Source organism: Alnus glutinosa, chromosome 12, assembly GCF_958979055.1.
Source record: "Alnus glutinosa chromosome 12, dhAlnGlut1.1, whole genome shotgun sequence".
Taxonomy (NCBI): Eukaryota; Viridiplantae; Streptophyta; class Magnoliopsida; order Fagales; family Betulaceae; genus Alnus; species Alnus glutinosa.
In genome coordinates this window covers 11,924,134-11,946,669 of record NC_084897.1, presented here as the reverse complement: position 1 = coordinate 11,946,669, position 22,536 = coordinate 11,924,134, and the positions used below count along the sequence as shown (strand labels likewise).

The 22,536-nt window shown below is 37.2% G+C and overlaps 2 protein-coding genes and 1 long non-coding RNA gene across 4 annotated transcripts; 2 read left to right on the top strand and 1 right to left on the bottom strand.

The window, feature by feature from the left end:
* Nucleotides 1-260: 260 nt before the first annotated feature.
* LOC133852234 (uncharacterized) lies at nucleotides 261-4,197 on the bottom strand. Its single transcript, XR_009895906.1, has 3 exons — nucleotides 3,812-4,197; nucleotides 1,860-1,931; nucleotides 261-514 (listed from the first exon to the last, which is right to left on the bottom strand). It is a non-coding gene; the product is annotated as an uncharacterized LOC133852234 (long non-coding RNA).
* A 2,564-nt stretch (nucleotides 4,198-6,761) lies between these two features.
* Nucleotides 6,762-10,276, top strand: LOC133851678 (ABC transporter F family member 4-like). Of its 2 annotated transcripts, none has more exons than XM_062288209.1 (3): nucleotides 6,762-6,926; nucleotides 7,014-7,091; nucleotides 7,871-10,276. In XM_062288209.1, the coding sequence occupies exon 3, from the start codon at nucleotides 7,884-7,886 to the stop codon at nucleotides 10,074-10,076; it is 2,193 nt and encodes a 730-aa protein (XP_062144193.1). In that variant the 5' UTR covers nucleotides 6,762-6,926; nucleotides 7,014-7,091; nucleotides 7,871-7,883; the 3' UTR covers nucleotides 10,077-10,276. The 2 variants fall into 2 exon arrangements, with proteins under 2 accessions (XP_062144193.1, XP_062144192.1); XM_062288208.1 differs by having other exon boundaries at nucleotides 6,768-6,926; nucleotides 7,000-7,091.
* An 11,092-nt stretch (nucleotides 10,277-21,368) lies between these two features.
* Nucleotides 21,369-22,251, top strand: LOC133883026 (putative germin-like protein 2-1). The gene is made up of 2 exons (XM_062322203.1): nucleotides 21,369-21,543; nucleotides 21,707-22,251. Exons 1-2 carry the CDS (start codon nucleotides 21,429-21,431, stop codon nucleotides 22,240-22,242), a joined length of 651 nt encoding a protein of 216 aa, XP_062178187.1. The 5' UTR covers nucleotides 21,369-21,428; the 3' UTR covers nucleotides 22,243-22,251.
* Nucleotides 22,252-22,536: the final 285 nt, after the last annotated feature.

Sequence of the window (22,536 nt, the reverse complement as noted above, 5' to 3'; positions counted from 1 at the left end):
ACAAACCCTAGAGCAAACTGCTCTGATACCATTTGCTGTGACGACCCATTTTTTTTATTATTTATATATATAAAACATTTCATAAATATTAATCTCTTAAATACTAATGGATCCTCACAGTGGCACGACGATGTGTCGCAAAGCCAACGTATGGAACATACCCCATAATATGTACCTGGTAAATCAGAGTACAACATCTAACTACTATGCAGCGAAAAACATAAACTCAATAGCGAAAATCACATCTTAAACATCTATCATAAATTAATATCAACAAGAGCCATTTAATATCTATGTGTTTAAGTCTTTCCTCAATATAAATACATAACAGAAATGGCTTTATACAATAACGAGTGACACATGCGTCACAAGCCATAACAAAACCTATAAAACTGGGAACACCCATGGTCCCGCATTTATGACTGTTGCGGCGAGCTCCGGTCATAATATCTCAAATGCACGTCTACACTCCCATCAACAACGACCCGAGTACCTGCAACCAAAGGAACACTATCTATACGGTTGTGGGGGTTTGCCACATCCGTATAGGTGAAATGATGAGTTCATCGCCTCAGTGATATTAAACTAACTGAGTTTTCGCAAAGAACCAACTTTTTTTTTTAGTCTCGCGTACACTATAACAGCTACCAATTTATAAAATTTTGTTTGAAAACCCCCATAACTGATATAGCGAACACCGACTATCAGAAAACATTTAAAGCATACTATGTAGTTGGACCCATACATAGAAGTTCCATTGGCATGGAAGCAACCACGTATAAACTCACCTACAATAATATTTTTATGTTGGTAGCTCAAATGCACATAGGTCTAACGTTATTAACTGTGATAACACTGTGCCTCAGGGCATTACAACTTCATGTCAAAGCACATAGTTGTCCATGCGGTTACTAGAGTAAGACTCTGATATCCAAGCACTTCTTACTGATGTGCAATGACAATCCATCTACCTACTCCCAAGCCACACTGGTATCGCAACCAATAGCGTCAAAACCAAGCACACTAAGCTTAAAACATGCCATCTCGCTCTTTAGTACAAGCTTACTATCATTTTCCGAACATGGTTAACACGGAATCCTAGGGCATTACAACTTCATGTCGAGCACATAGTTGTCCATGCGGTTACTAGAGTAAAACTCGGGTATCCAAGCACTTCTTACTGATGTGCCACGACAATTTATCTACCTACTCCTAAGACGCTGTATTACTCATACCGAACCATGACAATATTCTTGTTCGTCCAAGCTCAATATTCTGAAATTATGCAACTAGACAATAACAGTATACATAAGCTCTTTTGCCATTAAAACTCTTAGGCATACTAATACGTCTAGTATAAAACTACAATATTCTATATCATGAAAACATTATACAATTTAACGATGATATGCATGTTCATGATTGTCCTTCCATTCCTTATATCAATCCTTTCATTCTTTGTGCTTTGTCCTTTCATTCCTTTCATTCTTTGTACTTTGTCATTTCATTCCTTTTATGCTCATGCTTTATGCTTTACAATTCAAACTCTATTCTCCTATTCTTTACAAATCATGCTTTCTTCAAATACAATAAACCAATTAACATGAAACTTTATCATTCTACTTTGCATAATTTAAATCCCAACCACAGCTCACATTCAAATACTTTAAAAATAATTCTACACATTTCATCCATACATCATTTCATAACATCATTGATATTATTTGAACATAGTTGAAACTACTCAAATCAACCAAAACAGATATATTCAACATACAGTTGGTTCGGATTTATAAAACACATATTTTGCTATTCTAATAAACATAAAAATAATAGTTTCTCAGTGAGTAAAATATCACCTGACTGCATTGGACTCACAACTCCAACTCTACATTGAAGGACCCATTGTAGCCTCCAATGATGACACAATCCTGCAAATACTTACAACATTAGGCTACGCTATGGAACTCTACACTCTATGACACATAGACAACCCACGTGCTTACACGTCCCATGACCTATGTTAACCGTTTTTATAGCTCATCATTTGTTTACTAAGTTAACAATATATATATACTTAAGCCATATACATATATACGTATATGTATATACATACTACACTTAATCCTAATCCATTAGTACACATAAATACAATGTGGATATGGTTAGGTGAATTAGTCATTAGGTTGTCACGTAATGGATTTCTAGTACACCTATATGTTCTATGAGTCTTCAAACTTATATTTACAAGCTTAGGGTTATTTGAGTAATTTATAGTTCTCTAACATTATTATTAATTACTAACCATTTAGGTAGTTTAGATTTAGGACTTTAATCTTATACCATTCCAATTTAGTAACACCTATTAGTTTAGGTTACTAATATTTACATATACAAAAACTTGTGGCATATACATAGGCCTAAAAGCTAAGCACTATAAATGGGTTTAATTTACTTTTAGTCCACCACAATTCTAATAATGTTGCCTCATAATCTATCACCCATTTTACTTCACCATTTGTTTTCCTTCCTTCTCTTAGATTCTTCTTTTAATTTATCTAAACTCATTAGCCATATGCTACCAAGATTATCCTCCAACAATTCCAACAACCAACCTATCCAAACATCAACCCTACATCTTAACAAAAGCCCCCAAAATTCACAAACAAAACCCTAGATTCGGATTTAACAAAGGCCATAGCAATCCACCATCATAACATAAAATTAAAAGGAAAATGTAACCCACATCAATCCAAAACAAGGAATCCCAAAACCAGCCCTCATTTACACCATGATTCCATCAACAAAACACAAGAAAACACCATCCAACCCATAACTCATAAAAAATCAACACCAAGATCCTCCATTCAATTTTAAACCTTTCTCCAATCAACGATTGACAATCCATCCTTAAATTAATAATTAACTTTACATCAAATTCAAAATCAAGACTACAAGTCTAACTCAGAACAAATCACTTAACCATATTCGCAACCCAATACAATTTATATATAATTTCCCATCAAATGAGAGCCTCAAATAACCTTAAACTAGCATTATCACTCAATTACAACTTCCAAATTCAGATTTGGATTTCCATAAGATACTCTTTAAAATCACTTTTCATTCGAACACCAACCACCTAAGTCATACATCATAGGTTATCCAAAATCAAAAGTCAAAACCCATAATCTTAAAAGCCTTAGGATTTCAACCTCAATTAAACTCCAAAGAAACCCATCAATAATGATTCAAAAATACAAATTCAAAAACCTATTTTTGAATCATCAAACACAAATATACCATCACAAACCGAAATCTCAAGAGACATTCATCATTTGGTCAACACCTCAAAAGAACCCAAATTTGAATTTCTCCACCAACCAAACAATCAAACTTCCATTCTAGGTTAGCATCAACCCAATCCTCAATGAATACATCATTCAGCCACCAAGGAAAGGAACCCCAAATCAGCCCTACAATCCCCAATAACCTCCATTCAGATTTACAACCAAAAATCTTAAACACCAACCATTGAAAATCAACCCAACTCAACTCATAACAAAGCATAAATCATGGATTAAAACCACAAAGCCAAAACCCTTCAACATTAACAATGCCCATCCGGTTCCACCCCAAACAAATCAACACCCAAACAAAGCCTAAAATCAATTCTCATAATCGGTCCTTTAATCCAAACAAGACAAATCCAAGCAACAAATAATCCAACCCGAAAAAGACCCATTCGATTCTACCAAAAATCAAAGAAGATTTAAGCAAGAATCAAAGAAGAGGAAGAGAGGTGTCTCACCGGAACAGGGCCGGAATTCACGGCTCGGCTGCTGTCAACGCGTCCAGACGGTGGCCTGACCACCGAGCTCCAAAAATCACTCCTTCAACGGCCAAGGATCCACCTTCCACCCTCAGATTCGCACTTAACCCAGCTCTCACTCGATCACTCACATTGTATCACTGTCTCGGGTGTGCGAGTGATAAAGGGGGAGGGAGAAAATGGAAGAGGAGAAAGGGAGATCGTGTGGTGGAACTGGAAGAAGAGAAGGAGAAATGTAGGGGAAGGGCGTCGGGTTGTGTGTGGAATAGGGGGGGGTTGCTGGTTTGGCCGTGACTGAAGGAAGAAGAAGAGCGAAGAGAGGGAGAGATGAGAAGGCGCCAGGTGAGAAAGAAAAGAAGAAAGGAAATGAGAGGTGTGAGAGGGAGGGATATTCGGATAAGGAAAGGAAAAGGAGAAAGAAAGGATAATGTAGCCATGTGTCACCTTGGGGTTGGTTGAGAAAGGATAATGTAATCTTCTCCTAACCAATCCGGTGGCGACACGTGGCGAGCTAAGATTTCTTTTTATTTTAACACTCAGGCTTCCATAAATTATACTAGGACCCCATAATATTAAAGTCATATCTTTTAATAATTAATATGTAACCCTACATTTAATCTAGTTGTATTTTATCCTTACAATTAATTGTTTATTCCATTAGGACTCATTATTATTACAATTATAATTCTATTATTTTATTTTATATTTATTTTATTTTAATAATACAAGTATCATCACCTGGAACATAATTATTAGTCCTATATGTTTAATAAATACAATTTATTAATTGCTAAATGTCTAATTTATTTTCTTGATCTTTACAGTATGGGCTGAAGATGGTGGAAGGCTCGGACTTGAGCCACATCAATATGTTCAATTAGATAATTGATGATTTGAAGAGTCTTGATGTGAAGTTCGAAGACCAAGACAAGGCGTTGATGCTGTTGAATTCACTCCCAACTTCTACCACGTATGAAAATTTGGTTACAATTCTGACATGGGAAAAAGAGTCTTTGGAGTTAGAGGGCGTTACAAGAGCCCCATTAGCGTTTCATCACAGGAAAAAAGTCAGTGATAAGCATTCTCAAGGAGAAGGGCTAATTGTGAAGGGTAACCAGGAACGTGGAAGAAGCAGTAACAAGGGGGGTTCAAATGCAAGGAATTCTCAATCAAAGTCCAGGAAGAGGAATGATGTCAATTGCTACAAGTGCGGGAAGAAAAGGCACATGAAGCGGGATTGTCCAAACCTGAATAACAAAAAAAAGGACGACGAGAACGAATGTTCCTAAAGGTCTGCAAACGTGGTGGAGGAAGATTCAGATGCTGTTGATCGCAATATGCTCTCTATTGCCTCAACTTCAAAGCATCTTGTGGATTCTTGGCTTTTGGACTCAGCATGCTCGTTTCACGTGACGTCCAACAAAGGTTGGTTTGACACCTACAGGTTAGTTAATTCTGGTTTGGTAACTATAGGTAATGCTGCACATTGTAAAATTATCGGGATAGGAAGTATCAGGATTAAAATGTTTGATGGTGTGGTTACTGGTTAGAACGTTATGTGATGTTAGACATGTGCCAGATGTAGAGAAGAATCAAATTTCATTGGGTACTTTAGACTCTAACGAGTTTAGTTATAAGTCTGAAGGCGGGATAATGAAAGTAGTTAAGGGTGCTATGGTAGTGATGAAAGGAGAGAAGAACTCGAAGAATATCTATAAAGTGTTAGGAAATACAGTTGTAGATGGAGTAGCTTCTGTGGAGTCTGAGTAAGATAATACTGTTTTGTGGCATATGCATTTGGGTCATATGGGTGAGCGAGGCATGTTAGAACTTCATAGGAGAAATCTATTGAACGGTGTTAAAACATGTAAACTTGAATTTTGTAAGTTTTGTGTTATGGGAAAACAGTGCAGGGTGCAATTCAAGTTAGCCACACACAAGACAAATGGTGTTTTAGACTATATCCATTCTGACGTTTGGGGGCCAGTGAGGACAACATCACGGGGAGGACAAGTATATTTTTTTTTTACATTTATTGATGTTTTTCTAGAAAGGTTTGAGTGTACTTCATGCGGCACAAGTCATAAACGCTTGCCACGTTCAAATTGTGGAAAGCTGAAGTGGAGAACCAGACCGGGAGAAAGATTAAGTGCCTCAGGTCAGACAATGGAACTGAGTACACGAATGAGCAGCATGGAATAAGGAGACACTTCACAATACGCATGACATAGCAGCAAAACGGTGTGGCGGAAAGGATGAACATGTCGATTGCGGAGAGAGCACGATGTCTCGAGTTGAATGCTGGACTTGCGAAAACTTTCTGGGCTGATGCGGTGAGTATGGCTTGCTACTTGATAAACAGATCACCGAGGGCATCACCAGGAGGGAAGGTTGTAGAGGAAGCTTGGACAGATAACGAGGTAGATTACCTTGGATTGAGAGTATTTGGGTGTCCAGCATATGTGCACATGCCTAGTGAGGAGAGATCGAAACTTGACCTGAAGTCTAGACAGTATATCTTTCTCGGATACGAGAAAGGGGTAAAGGGGTACAAGTTGTGGGATCCGAAGGCAAACAAGGTGGTGATCAGTAGAGACGTGGTACTTGATGAAAATTCCATGTTGAAGAGTACTCAGGGAGAAGAGCAGTAAGTGCCAGAAAGCGGTAATAGTGATAAGCAGGTGGTGCAGGTGGAGATAGAGACTTCTGTACACGTGGTTATTTTTCCATCCAAATTGACGGGAGCCCTAACAGAGTGACCACTTTCAAAGGACTTGGTAGTTTGGGGGTGAAAGTCCAAACTTTAGTAGATTGGGAGACTATTCGTAAAATTATTAGTTGTTTGGGAAACTAAATTGTAATTTTCTCTCATTTTTGTTTAATCGGTAGTCTTTTACTTAACCATGTCCGACTCGAACTATGATTTCGATTAGCATAAACATAATTTCGACTTTTTCTCTCAGAAGTAAAAAAGCCCTAACCTTTATTCTTTACTCGATTTTTTTTCTTCCTACGGGGCCTACGCAGCTCAGCCCTCATCACGCCGCTCCGATCTCCACTGGGCCGCTGTTCGAGCTTGCCGTTCAGTTCTCAGGTTTCTCTCTCTCTCTCTCTCTCTCTAACAAGTAACAGCTAACAGTCTAAGTTTCTAACTAGTTTCTCTAAAGCATCTCACTCTCAGGTTTTGCGCTTTCTAATTCTTACAAGTTCCACGGAATCACGGTTTTCAACTTTTCACCGAATCAACTCTCAGTCTAAGGTTTGTGCTTTCTTAACTTTCTTAGTTTTGTACCAAATGAAAAACTTTTAGGCTTTAGCAATTGCAGGGTAACGTTAATCTGGAATTAGTGCAAGATATTATTATAACAAAGTGAAGACATTATCTCAATTTGTTGTCTGTTTAGAAGTTATATCAAGACAGTGTATCAATTTGAAATTATATCAAAACCTCAAATTAGTGTACGGTATTATTATAGCAAATTGAAAAATTGGAAAATATTGAAACTTCAATTGCAGTGGCTGAGATCTGCCTTCTATTTGGGTTCAGTTTTGTTCGAATTTTCGAAGCCCAAGTATTTTTTTTTTTTTGCAAGTGAAGCCCAAGTATTTGAATTCTTCAAACTGCTTACAGAATGAAATTGATAGTGTTTCTTTGCCCTAGTAACTCTGTCATTTTTAATTGGCTTCTGTTAGCTCTTTATACTTGCTCGATATTGTCAATCTTAGTATTTTCAACAAACTCCACGTTGGAAACTTCATGTTTTTTCAACTGAATGAAGCATATTTTTGTAAGCTATCGTTGAATTCTATGTTTCCTTGCTTTATCTCTATAGTTTGGTTTGAATTGATGGCGCTACCAGTACATTCTATTTTTCGTTTCTTTATCATGTAAGCTGCCATGCAAAGGCCTTATGAGCTTACATTACATGCAAAGGCCTTATGTGGGGCCTAAATATATGATTGTGTTCACGATGAACTTAATTGAAATCACTCAAGTTGATTGAATTTCATACCTTTTAGTTATTTTGTTCTCACCAGATTGGTTGCTTCAATGGGAAAGAAGAAGCCAGAGGAGAACGGTGCAACCACCAAAACTAAGGGGAGTAGCAAAGATGTTTCGAAAGATGGGAAGAAAGAGAAGCTCTCTGTCTCAGCGATGCTAGCCAGTATGGACCAGAAACCTGATAAGCCTAAAAAGAGTTCTTCCTCTTCCATGGCCTCTACTTGTAGTAAACCTAAGACAAAAGCCACCCCAAAAGTGTCATCTTACACGGATGACATTGATCTCCCTCCCTCTGATGAGGAAGATGCCTTTGAAACAGAACTGAGTGAAATCCAGAAGCAATCCAATCGGAGGAGTGACCCAAAGGCACTTGAAATAGCGATGAGTGAAAAAGAATTGAAAAAAAGAGAAAAGAAGGATGTGCTTGCCGCCCATGCAGCAGAGCAGGCAAAACACGAGGCCCTTAAGGATGACCGCGATGCTTTTACTGTTGTTATTGGTAGTCGGACCTCAGTTCTTGATGGAGGTGATGAAGCTGATGCCAATGTCAAAGATATAACTATTGATAATTTCTCTGTGTCAGCTCGGGGTAAAGAACTTTTGAAGAATACATCAGTAAAAATATCTCACGGGAAAAGGTACGGTTTGATTGGACCCAATGGAATGGGAAAGTCTACATTATTAAAGCTCCTTGCTTGGAGGAAGATTCCAGTACCTAAGAATATTGATGTTCTTTTGGTTGAACAAGAGGTGGTTGGTGATGATAGAACTGCTCTTGAAGCAGTTGTTTCAGCTAATGAAGAGCTGGTTGAGCTCCGGAATGAGGTTGCATCTTTGCAGAATTTGTCTTCTGCTGCTGAGGGTGAGGATGGAGTTGAAGGTAGCTATGGGGATGATGCAGGAGAGAAGGTTGCTGAGTTGTATGAAAAGTTGCAGATCTTGGGGTCGGATGCAGCTGAGGCTCAGGCATCAAAGATTCTTGCTGGATTGGGTTTCACCAAGGGAATGCAGGGTCGTCCAACCCGGTCATTTAGTGGTGGATGGAGAATGAGAATATCATTGGCTAGGGCACTTTTCGTGCAACCAACACTTTTGTTATTGGATGAACCCACAAACCATCTTGACCTTAGGGCTGTTCTATGGTTAGAGGAGTATTTGTGTCGGTGGAAGAAAACTCTTGTTGTTGTCTCACATGACCGGGATTTTCTTAACTCTGTCTGCAATGAGATAATTCATCTCCATGATTTTAAGCTTCACTTATATCGTGGAAACTTTGATGAGTTTGAAAGTGGGTACGAGCAGCGCCGCAAAGAGATGAACAAGAAGTTTGAAACTTATGAGAAGCAAATTAAAGCAGCCAAGAGGTCAGGGAATCGTGCTCAGCAGGAGAAGGTGAAAGACCGGGCTAAGTTTAATGCTGCAAAAGAAGCATCCAAGAACAAGGGAAAGGGAAAGGTTGACGAGGATGAGCCTCAGCCAGAGGCCCCAAAGAAGTGGAGAGACTACAGTGTGCAGTTCCACTTCCCTGAACCTACTGAGCTCACACCACCACTCTTGCAGCTAATTGAAGTCAGCTTCAGCTACCCAAACCGTGAGGATTTCAGGCTCACAAATGTTGATGTAGGTATTGATATGGGAACACGTGTTGCTATTGTTGGGCCGAATGGAGCGGGAAAATCTACTCTCCTGAATCTTCTTGCAGGTGATTTGGTTCCAACAGAGGGTGAAGTACGGAGGAGTCAGAAGTTGAGGATTGGGAGGTATTCACAGCACTTTGTGGACCTACTAACAATGGAGGAAACACCAGTGCAGTATCTTCTTCGTCTTCATCCAGATCAAGAGGGACTTAGCAAGCAAGAGGCTGTTCGTGCAAAGCTTGGAAAATTTGGACTCCCCAGCCATAATCACCTCACCCCAATTGCAAAATTATCTGGAGGGCAAAAGTCACGGGTTGTCTTCACTTCAATTTCCATGTCGAAGCCACACATATTGTTATTGGATGAGCCTACAAATCATTTAGATATGCAGAGCATTGACGCACTGGCTGATGCACTGGATGAGTTTACTGGTGGAGTTGTCCTGGTCAGTCATGACTCTAGGCTCATATCACGTGTTTGTGAGGATGAAGAGAGGAGTGAAATTTGGGTTGTGGAAAATGGAACTGAGAGTACTTACCCTGGAACATTTGAGGAGTACAAGGAGGAATTACAAAGAGAGATCAAACAAGAGGTTGACGATTGATTTGGCAGCTGTGGCATAAGTATTGACATTTCAAATTATATACTGCAATTTCCATTGCGAATGTTGTTTTTTATTCAATTTTATAAGTGCAATAAAACAGATTCTCTTTGTTTTGTAACTCTTGAGCGATCCCTGTATTGCGGATGTGTAGAAATTACAAACCTTATTATTTAATTAGATGTTCACGCCTTACCTGTGCACTTTTGATCTCATGGAAGCTAGTCAACTTTGTTGTAATAATGTTTATGTGATTTTCTTGGTTATAATACTATCTTTCCCTTTTCATTTTGATGTTATTATATACTTGTTGAAATTTATGCATTGAATTCCATGTCATGGGTTGGTTTACTTATAAAAAAAAACTGTGATGAACTCTGAACTGGTTGGTTCTTCTGTCTTTGTTTTGGTTGCCAAAACTCAACTACTGGCGAAATGGATTTGCAGCTCTTGGAAGCAATTGAGCTTTCTTCTTTTGGTCTCTGGAGAACAAGTGTTAATCTCTCATAGGGAACAAGAAAATCCCACGAGGCTATTGTAATTCATTTGTTACATTTGCAACTCCAAGTCTATATTACACTGCAATTTCTTTAAGCAATTTTTGATAGCAGAGCTAAGATCTGGCATCTCCTGTCCAATGAAAGAGTAGAGGATGAGGTCATGGGTTCAATCCCATCTACAGGTAAATGAGTTGTACATACCTATAAAAGAAAGAATGTATCTTTTGGAGCTATATAGATGCATTAAATCATAGTACTATTTTGTTGCAATGGTTAAAAGTTGGTCTGCTCTGTCCATGATTATTCATTCAGGTCACAATCACTGGCTGTACAAAGAGCGTTGACTGGCTGACTTCATGGACAGCTCTTGTGTGACAATTTCAGATATCTTGGGCCATGGTTTTTTCTTCAGCAACTTTGTGAATTAAGATTTGGTGAATGGTAGTTTTATGACCTTGCTGAAGTCGTAATTACTTGTTCATCTTGTGATTTTTGTTGTCAGGGAAAAAAACTTCTGGCTATAGGGACAACAAGTGAAGTCGGCTGCTTAGATTCAATTGATATTTGTGATTCTTTCTGTCACTTACCATGTTCCTACATTGAAGACAGATGATGCAAAGAAGGTAAATTATTTTCATGCTATTATGTTATTGTCTTAGATATATAGTGGTTGTGTTGTTCTTATTTGGCTTTCTGTTGCCGGATAGCATCAACTTTCCATCAATGCTAGTAAATTAAACAATAGGAGAGTATTATAAATAATGGTTTCATGAACTCTAAAAGGAAATTATATTATACTACCATTTAGCTTCAAAGTTTGAATGTATGTCAATCCACTCTTTTTCTGATTGCAGATTCGCAGGTGCTAGAACAGCTGAGTGTTTTTGCTTATGAAGACGTCAATGCAGCTGCAGAGGCCCTGAATGATGTAAGTTACACTTTGTCACCCTTTTGGCATATTTCTTTGGTCATTTTATTTTATTTTTTCAAAAATTGTCTCTCATTAACTCTTCCTTCATTTTACCAAAAAGAATCAATGAAAATCAGGAAAATCTAACAATCCTTAGAAGAAATGAGTATGTAGAAAAAGGAAAGGACATTGTTATTCACTCACTTTTCTCTCCTTTTGTGTTTCGTTTCTCTTTGTAGATGCCTATCAAGAAGCTTTATATGTTGATTGAGACGGCAGCCCAGGGTGAGCGTGGTGGAGCTTCAGAGGCAATATACTCTGGTAAAGAGAAGATTAAGATCTCTCGCTTTAATGATTTCCATCAGGGTATTGTCCGAAACTTGTTTCTGCATGATTAGCTCCTTAGAAAAACAAACCACAAGACCGTCCCTTGTATTTACTGTAATTTTTTTTTTTTCTTTCCCACCTTTTACTATTTCTTATCCATTTGAGTTTGAGGTTTTCTTTCCGCGTCACCTTTACTACCTCTCTAGAGTCAGTTTCTAATAAATGAGTTTAAAGAGTAGCATTACTCAAGACAATATATTCAAGAACATCCATGACCTAAAGGACAATACCAAACTCCATCTATGAAGCATTTTATTCTTGCCCATGATTGACAAATCAGATATGTATTATTGTGACTTGGATAATACTGAAAAGAAGGCTCAGCTAAACTAACCCAAGTTTAAACATATCCAGAACTAGGTTTGATAATAGTTACTAATGTTCAATAAGCATACCCAATGAATTTCATTGGACCCGAAATGATAGATTGGAAGAATCTTTTGGCTCTTTCAAAAGGAAAAATATCTTTTTTGAGAGCTCTTTCCTGATATGAAAGAGAGTACTTGCTTTCTCCAAATAACTAAAAAGTGTATCATGCCTAAATGTAACAGGGGTTCGCGGGGATGGATGAATCGGATTGGAAGAAGAGGAATTCTAGTTGCTTTGAAAGATATCAAATATTTGGATTTTTTTTTTTTAAAATTTTTTTTTTCTTCTCTTTGGGGAGCCAATGATCAAATGCGTTGATCAAGACACGTTTGTGTTTGTAGTTCATTTATCAGCATCGACTCTTACTTGTCGACCCTAATAATAGGGCATCAACGCTGATATGGATGATTTTTATTTTTAGGTAAGTCATCAGCATCGATTCTAATAAGTGTAACAGTGTCGACTTTAGTTGTCGATGCTAATAATAGGGCATTAGGGTCGAAGCTGATATGAGTTTTAGTTTTTATTTTAATTTAGATATAACATCAATGACAACAATAGAGTCGTCGTTGCTAATGGTAAAAGCTGTTGCTAATAGCTCTCAGCTTCAACTCGCGCACTAGGTTATTAGCGGCAACACATTAGCGACGACATTTTTGTCGTCTTTGATATTAATTTTTTTGTTCATTAGCAATGACCAAAAATGTTGTCACTAATGGTTGCTTATTATCAACGTCTCTCAGAAGTTGACTTTGATAAGCACTTATCAGCGATGACTTTTGAGTTGCTGCTAATAAGGTTGTCGCTAATAAGGATATTTCTTGTAGTGAGTTGCTTGCCCACTAAATCAAAAATCCATTAGTTATTCCATCTAAACCCCAACCTGTAATCAAGAGAACATAACATCTAAACCTAAAACTACAATCCATTAGTAGATTTTTTTTTCTTCACAAAAAAAAAGCAGGAGCGAAGCGGGTGGTGGCACCTCCTAACCGTGGGCCTAGGGAAGCATCCGGTTGATGGAGTTGAGTATCACTCCACTACAATATGAGTATAGCCAAAAAACGTACCATACGGTCACTGCTTATTAAACTACATTTCCTTTAATTTGTAACTTAATAGATCGGCATAATTGTTTTGGCCCGATTGTCAGCTGTCTTTCTATCATCATGGACAAGATTATCTACAATACCACATATTCTGGCCGTTGATTTGCAATAATCGGCCATAATAATGCTATGCCATTATCTGTTTAAGAGATGGTGGACTATTCCCATTAGCTACTTTGGGGTGGTCGATGACTATACTATCAACCGCTTTGGAATGGCTTGACCACCCAATTTGCTACTTTGGGGGTGGTCGCTGGTCGGTCACCCCTTCTACCCACCTTTTAGCACTTTTTTGCTAAATTTAGATTACGTGGTATTATCATGATCATTCATTATAAATGAACGGTCAAATTATGAAGATATTGGTCTTAGGTATTCCATGGAATCGATCCCATCATCAAACTCTCAACTTCACTTAGTTGTCGGAAAAGTAAAATAGTTGTCTTTTTTAGGAAAAGTACGCGTACCTTTCTCAAACTATCATCGTATTGTCAATGTCCTCCATAAACTACTAAAACAATGTTAATGTTGTCCAAAGCTGAAAAAAAAAAAAAAAAAAAAAAAAAAAAAAAAAAAATTGCCTTAAATTTTTTTTTCAATAAGACAAAAATATCCATCTAAATTCAAAATAATAATAATAAAAAGGAAAAAAAATCCCTGCTCTTGAAGGTTGGCCAAGGCTCGGGAAAAAAGGGAAAAGCTGGAAGCACGGGTGGTAGTGATGGAAGTGGCCATTGGTGGTGGCAACGCCGTGTTAGTAGTGCTTGTGGTTGTGGGACGACCATCGCCAAAGGAAGAGGGTTTGAAGATGGGTTTGATGGCGGCCATATATAGATTTCTATATATTGAGGCTTAGCAATCATGAAGGGATACGTCGAAGCTGGTGAAGTGCTCCTCAGATGGCGTCAACATTGCATCCAAAAAAAAAAAATAAAATGAGGCGCATATATATATAATACCATTATAAAAAATTTAGAAAAAGTACAAAAAAAAAATTTGTAAGCGTATTTGTTCTCATATATTTTCCTCTAGCTGGTGTTGGCCTATTGATCGAAGGTATGCAGGGGCGGATGCAGGGGGTCCAGAGGCATAGTCATTGAGCGTGCAGTCATCAGACAGGATGTGATGATGGAACCTTTTTCTTTTATACATCAAATCTTCAGAAATAATGAATAGATGAGTCTGTTCACCTCCTCCAAAATTTATCCAAAGATAGTTTGTGAGTTCTATCTTCACTTAGAGATCGTTGATATTCTACAGCAGTGTCCGGTGCTCAAGACCAATGTTCGTGGCGTTGAAGTCAGGATTGATCCTGATCTTATCCACTCAGTGACTGGCATCCCTCTGGTGCATCCACTTGGGATCCCCTTCCCAGATCCTGATAATGCTCTATCTTGGGAAAAATTGTTAGCATTCTTTGATCCTGCTGAAATACAAGTCTGGGGACCCAATCAGACATATCTTCCTATTGGCTAGTTGCAGTCTCCACAGCGACTTCTAGCCCGCATAATGCTCTAGAACATCTGGCCTATCTCTCATCACCCTAGCCTCACTCTCAAGAGAGCCAGACTTCTGTTTGCCATTCTTAATGGTGTCCCTTTCTGTCTATGCAAGCATATTATTCAGACAATATTGATGGAATCCCTAGAGGATAATCAGTCTGCTTTACCCTATGGAGGCCTAGTGACAAAAATATGCAAGATGTTTGTGAAAGACATACCATCGCATGAGCTTGAAGACAAACCAGAAGGAGCTTTTGGCAAGAAGACTGATGAAGTCTGATACCCAGCTGCAGCGGCACATGGATGTTGACGAACCAGCTCCTCCACCTCCTCCAGTTCAGCCAGAACCATCAGCAGCTTCTTCCTCTCAGGCTGCTCCATTCAGTGATGCAGTCATGAATGCCTTGGACCGAATCACTCAGCGCATTAATTCCATGGACATCTTTTGGCATACGCAGTACCAAGTGTTGGATAATAAAGTAGTGGACCAGGCAAAAACATTGCACAGTGCCTTCGGTATTTGGAATTTGATGACTAGGAAGAATAAGTGCTGTGTCACTTATTATGCTTTTCAGCTTTTTTTTTTTTTTAAAAAAAAAATTATTTTATTTTATAAACTGTTTTATTCTGAGCTACTTTGAACAATTATGTTATTTGTTCAATATTTTTAAACCAGTTGTGGTTTATTTTATTTCTAGCTTTATTACCCTGCTTACCCTTTGTTCCGCTGAGACAAAAATAAGGAGTAATTTTATTTTTTGGTTTAAGTCGTTTTTGTCTTAGAATGGTCAAATGAGGAGTTTGTTGGTTTATTTTAATTGGCTCATTCTGTCTTGACAAAAACGCTCCCATATCAGGGAATTTCCTTTACAAGAATTTCCATAACAGAGACTATTATTCTAGGAGTTTCTAGAAGAATATTTGCAAAAGATTTAATTCCAATATGGAAAGGGTTAAACAAAGAAGTAATCTGCACAGGATATCACAAAGAAAGAAACATCCTAGAGAAGGAAATATTCTGGAGACTTTACAGCTCAGAAAAGTCAGTTTTCCCGACATACCGTCCGGACGCCCAGTTGCCACGGTCCAGACGCCCAAGTCAGAAACTCAGCATCCGATAAGGGTTCGAACGCTACAGCAGACAGTGGAGTCAATAGCTCAAGATTCGGAACAGGTCCGGACAGCATAGCAGACGCTGAAGTCAGTAGCTTATGGTCTGGAAGAGGTCCGGACGGCCCAGCAGACACTGAAATTAGTAAGTCTTCGTTCGCACAAGGTTCGGATGAAGATGCGATGACTGTGGATGAAGAAAGGGTTTTCATGCATCGTTCAGACGCTAGGTGTAGTGCTCCAGATTTTAAGCCATAAAATATAATGTCTTAAATTAGAATTTAAGACTTAATAATAGTGCAAAAGAATAAATAGGAATAAATATAAATATTTATGAAAATAAATATTCATTAAGTTTCATGAACTCCAATTTGATAAAATTAGAATTATTTTTAGACTCTAAAAATATTACTGTGATAATAAATAGACATGCTTAAATAATCAGTAAATTAATTGGTGTAATATTATTGATACAATAATGTTTATTCAATTGGTATTATAATATTTATTATTGAACAAAATATATTATTTGGTATAATATTATTTAGTAAACTAAAACTATTAGTGTAATAAGATTATGGAAGAAATAATATTAATTATGAAACAAGATTATTTGCCCCCTTAATTTGCATGTGCTAAACCTTTAATTTTGTTATTTTTGACTTTTTTTAGATAGTTTTAGTGTTCAATAGGCCTTGCAAGAAAAAAAGTTGACTTCGGTGCTGGAGAGCTGAAACCGCTAACTTAAACAAGACTTTCACTTTGACCAAAGCCACCTGCACTTGCCTACCCGACTAGCTCGGAAAGCAATTTTAGTGTTTTGAAAGTCATTGAGAGAAAATGACGGTATTTTTCGATTGACAAAAGAAATAAGAGGAGCAAATTTTGAGAGAATATTATGTTTGAGTTGAAGAACAGTTTGTGGACCTTAAGAAGAAAATAAACCAGCTATTGCTGTGCAAGAGACTTAGAGACCAATACATGCATGCTATTTTCTAGTCTTAGAGCTATCTATACACTTCAAGCACCCACCGAATGGAATCACATATTCCTTAATAAGCAGCATCAAGACTCACTAGTAGAAGGTGCCACATATAGAACTATATTTTGTCTTGACCTGAAGAGGACAAGTGCCACGCAAGGGACATGCATTCTTTTCCTTTTCCCTTGAGGGAGGAACGGACGTGGCTTTCCAAGTAGGGACCGAAACACTTGTTCTTTCCAAAGACGTTCCAGCACCAAACCATGCACACGCATGAATTCTCTCCTTATAAAGCAGCAGCTGGCAGCACCCAAACATGTTATTCTCCAGGAAATATTCAAACAGGCCGAGACATATGTTATTTCCATAACTGGAAGACCAAAGATGCATGTTTTCTTAAGGAAAGGTGAAGCTCCTTACACGTGGTTCTCCAGGAAACCAAGCACCGAACCAGATTTGGAAAGATCTTTCCAAAGCAAGGGAGCACCACATTGAGCATTATTTATTTTCAAACCTGCAGCACATAGAGACACGTCACATGCAGACCTGGCGTACACCAAATCAAGACAAGCATGATTTTCTGCCTAAACCGAAGCAAGCTGTACGTGAGTGTGGAGGCACCATAAGGAAAGCAATTAAAGGACCGAACAGCTAGAAGACACGTCTCTTTTTCTCTAGGATTAATTGGGGGCACCATTAAGCAGATTTTTCTTAACCTAAAAGCAGGACAGCCGTGTTTTCTCAAGTGATTCTTTCCAAATAGGACCAGCAGACCTTTGCGTGAAAACAAGTTTTCCAGGACATAGGGCAGCACCGAAACCTGCAATATATATATATTTGCGTCTCTTGTAAAAGAGGAGGGGAGAAGAACGTGAAGGGTGGAACGTGGATGTGAGAACTGGCGAGGCAGAACCGAACAGGAATGTGTAAGACGTAGGGAGAGGGGCAGTGTTTGAGTGGCAATTTTGCTCCTTTACGTTTTCTTTTACAGCCGCTCCAAGAGCAGGTCTTGTTCTTGCATGCTTTCTTTCATTTATTTTTTTTTTGTAAGACATTTATTTTTTAATGTTTTTAATTAAAGTTTTTATGTTGAATTTAGTCATGAGAGGCTAAATCTTCAACTAATTAAGGTTAAAGATGAAACCTCGCCATTGATAACACTTTTATTGTGATTTGTTTCATTGATAACACTTTTATTTTATTTTATGCAATTCCGATATTTATCAAAATATTGTTCAAGTCTAATATTCAATTAATTGATTTATGTCTTTTGATTGAATGATTATTTATTAAAAGTTGGATATTTAATGTGTTTCAACCGATGGATACATCGAATAATTTGGTTGAAAGAGGATATCCATTATGATTTGTTTGTCAAAATGGATACATTAAATGATTTCATTTCAATTGGACATTCGTTGTGATTTGTTATTGAATTAGATTCATTGAATAATTTAATATAATTTTTAAGGAACTTTAATTTGAACAATGAATAAGGCTTATTTGTTTATCGAGTGTATGAGTAAAATACAAAAATGTGGTGTTTGATTGGGCGAGGTGGATTCTGAAAACCTTAGTACTTTTTATCTATTGTTTTTAATTTGAATTTATTTAGTTTATTATTTTGCATAAGAAAAATCCAAAAAATTTGGAACTAGGTTAAAATAGGATTAGTTTAAATATATATTAATTTTCGCAACACAATTCTCTATGGATTCGACCTCCCACTTTTGCAAATGATTCGTACGCTTGTGAGTACTTTAAAACTCACAACATACTTTTCTTCTCTGTTTTGGTTGGCCAATTGGTTGTATGTGTGAGCTAAATTTTGGGTTCTTGATTGGCTGAGCCGTGATTGTGGTTGAATGATTTTCTGGGTTCAGTCTCACGGCTTTGTGTGTTGATTTGGTTGTGTATCCGATTGTGTTGAAAGATGGTTGATTTGGGTTGAGAATTGCCTTGTTTTGGTGATGGGTTTTAAAGTGTTATCCCCTGTTTTTGATGGTCGGCCAAATGGGTGCGTGTGTGGTGTTTTGGATGGTCGGCTATATGTGTTATTTTGGCTGAATGGTTTTTTATAGTTAGTTTGTTGGTGTATTTTATTATAAGGGATTACTATGATTTTAAGGTTTAAAGAAAAAAGATTTTAGGTTTTAAAATGTTATAAGAAATGATATGAATTTTTAATGATTTATGGAAAGTATATATGTCTGTGTGTGTTTTGGATGGTCGGCTATATGTGTTATTTTGGCTGAATGGTTTTTTATAGTTAGTTTGTTGGTGTATTTTATTATAAGTGATTATTATGATTTTAAGGTTTAAAGAAAAAAGATTTTAGGTTTTAAAATGTTATAAGAAATGATATGAATTTTTAATGATTTATGGAAAGTATATATGTGTGTGTGTTATTGTTGAAAATTAATATCAAGACAAAAACATGTTATGTTAAGTGTATATAGATATAAATGGCTTTCCATAGTAAAACGATAATTGGATTTATGTAGATAAAATTAGTATTTATGAGTAATGATATTGACATTCTATGAACATGTGTAAATAATCATTGCAGATGATGATAAGAGACTGTATAAAAGGGCTGTAAGTATAAATTACTTACTAAGGATGTTGTTTTTATAATATTATGTTTATAGTTTATTTAATATTGCATAATGTTAAATAATGAACTTATTAATATTGGGTTGAACGGATCCCAAAGGTACATGATATGGATGTTTGCCTACACTGAGAACAATAATAATTAATATTGGGAGGAACGGCTCTCAAAATACTAGGAGAGGAACGTGGAACGTACTTTGCTAGTACGAAAATATGTTAATAAAAAGTAATGTAAGAGAAGCGGCTCCGAGGATAACCGCTAATCGAGTAACGGCTCAAAATGAGTGGAGTGAAAGAACCAAACTGAACTAATTAATACTCTGCATATAAAACTGTCATCATATTATTGTATTATGTTCATTTAAATAAATTAGTAAGCATCATATCATTGAATTAGCTGACTCACACAAATGCAGTATGGGATTGTGAAAATATCCATCATTACATATTTATTGTTACAGGTTCAGGCGATAATGGATGAGATTATCTGCTAACTTAAGAGATTTAAAACTAATGTAGTTAGGTTTTATTGCTTTGTAATTATTAATGTTTGTATTATTTTGTATGTAACATGTTTAGAAATTTGCTTGTATTTAGTAGACTTTTCATGTATGCTTTCGTGTCATTCGTGACACATGTTTCGTTGTAATTAGTGTAAATGAAATTAAATGACTTATAATAAATGTCTAGAGGTAATTCAGTCAGCTCAATGTGTTATGTTATGATTCCCAAGTCTTTAAGTAAAAAGTATATTCCTCTGCCAAATTATAACTTTGATGATGTCGTAATGTCATGTGGAGATCAAAATTTTCACTTATACTTTTTTGTAAAAGGCGGGACATTACACTAGGGTTTCCAGGTCCGGACGCGAGTCAAAGAACTACTGAAGATCAAGTGAAGGTCTGGACGCCACCTATGGAAATCCGAATTTGATCAGAATTAGAATTTTTGAAGCCTATTTAAAGGGGCTTTGTGCTTGTAATTTTGTAAGAATTTAATGTAGAATTCTCAGTATGTTAAGAGAGGGTGTTTATGTAAAGATTGTAATATTTGCTAGCTCTCTTAGAGTTATTGTGTGTGATTTGTTCAACTATTGAAGTCTAGCTTAGAGATGAGCTCTAAGCTAAAGGAGTTCATTGAAGAACCCTTCAGATAGGCGGTCTGGTTCGGAGGCACTCACATATAGGTACGTATTAGAGTTAAAGGTACAAATACGACTGTCTTGTAACTAACTATTTTTTCTAAATAGTGGATTTTTTGGGTTTGACTATTCCGGAGTAGTTTTTCTCTTTATTTAAAGAATTTTCATTTCGTCACCAAAATATCTATATTCTTAATTTTTCGCACTTTATATTTTATTTCAATGTTTGATTGATTACGCACACTTAAAGAGTCATATTTATTTTTCACCGTTAATCACACTAACTAAGCTGATTATATTTGGAGTACATTCTTAATACAAAAAGAGTTTATACAAACCAATTTGGATAAGCCATCCGTCATTCCACTATGATTTGGTCAAAGATAGCCAGAGAGTGAAAGCTGAATAATCATTATCCTATGCACCGGCCGGCAGTAGAAGATTATGGAAGCATGCAAAATCTGATAGCATAAGCACTTAAGTTGCCGCCTCGAAACGCGGTCTGTAAGACCTGGACAATAAATTTGGAAGACTTATTCAGTCCATTGACGGCCGGCGAACTTTGATCTTCGGTATAGAGTATAGAGCCTTGCTCTATTTCTACCTCTCCCTATATATATAGGACATTGCATAAATGTTTCTCCACAGCTCTAGACTCCATTAATTACTGGAAACTTGTATTGTACTTAATTATTCTTTTTCCTCCTATCAACGCAAAGAACTTTGAAAATGGTTGCTAGCAATATCCTCTTGTTAGCACTTGTAGCTCTATCTTTTACTACTAGCTTGGCATCTGACCAAAGCCCTCTTCAAGATTTCTGCGTTGCAGAGAAGACAAGTCCAGGTAGTTAATTACAGAACGTTCCTCAAGCATTTTCTTTACTAATTTTCTTTTCCATATGTTCTTCTCTCCTCGTGCTTGTAACATTCTGCGTTTCAGTTGCACAGGATGTGTCTCTTCTTCGTTGCTTACATGAATTCTCTCTTTATGCATGTATATATGGCAGTTGTAGTGAATGGTTTGGCCTGCAAGGATCCCAAGCTGGTTCAAGCCGATGACTTCTTTTTCAGTGGACTCGAGACAGCAGGCAACACATCAAACCCATTTGGATCGAAGGTGACACCGGTGACTGCAGCCCAAGTTCCAGGGCTAAACACTCTTGGGATCGCCTTGGCCCGCGTTGATTATGAGCCGTGGGGTATCAACCCTCCCCACACGCATCCTCGCGCGTCTGAAATTTTAGCAGTGTTGGAAGGTAGCCTCCAAGTTGGTTTTGTCACGTCCAACCCCGAAAACCGCCACATCACAAAGGTTCTGCAGAAGGGTGACGTGTTCGTATTCCCCATTGGCCTCATACACTACCAGAGAAATGTTGGAAATACAAAGGCCGTTGCCATTGCAGCTCTGAGCAGTCAGAACCCTGGTGTCATCACAATAGCGAATGCGGCGTTTGGGTCTAAACCAGAAATTGCAACTGACATTCTCGTGAAGGCTTTCCAAGTTAATAAGGACGTTGTCGATTACATCAAAACTAAGTTCTAGACAAGCAGTGAAATACAACTGCATGTACGTAAGAAGGAAGAACAACTTTCTTCAAGTTTGGATATTATTGTATGTTTGTTTGTTTTTTTTTTTTTTTTTTTTTTTTTTTTTTTTTTTTTTTCTGGATAATATTTATGTTCATTTATTTGTCACAGCAGTGGGAGGATTTCCGTATTGTTTTACGCATCAAATTGTTATTATCCTATGGTCTCGTAATGGTACTTAAATAAAGTTAATGGGTTAAATATTATTTAGCTTCTTAAACTAACAGCTGTTTGTGATATAATATCATGA

What these genes read in the sequence shown, in the direction of transcription:
- LOC133851678 (XM_062288209.1), top strand. Translation starts at nt 7,884, where the DNA reads ATGGGAAAGAAGAAGCCAGAGGAGAACGGTGCAACCACCAAAACTAAG.
- LOC133883026 (XM_062322203.1), top strand. Translation starts at nt 21,429, where the DNA reads ATGGTTGCTAGCAATATCCTCTTGTTAGCACTTGTAGCTCTATCTTTT. An exon ending in TGCAGAGAAGACAAGTCCAG is followed by an intron (nt 21,544 to 21,706) that starts GTAGTTAATTAC and finishes TATATATGGCAG; the next exon opens with TTGTAGTGAATGGTTTGGCC.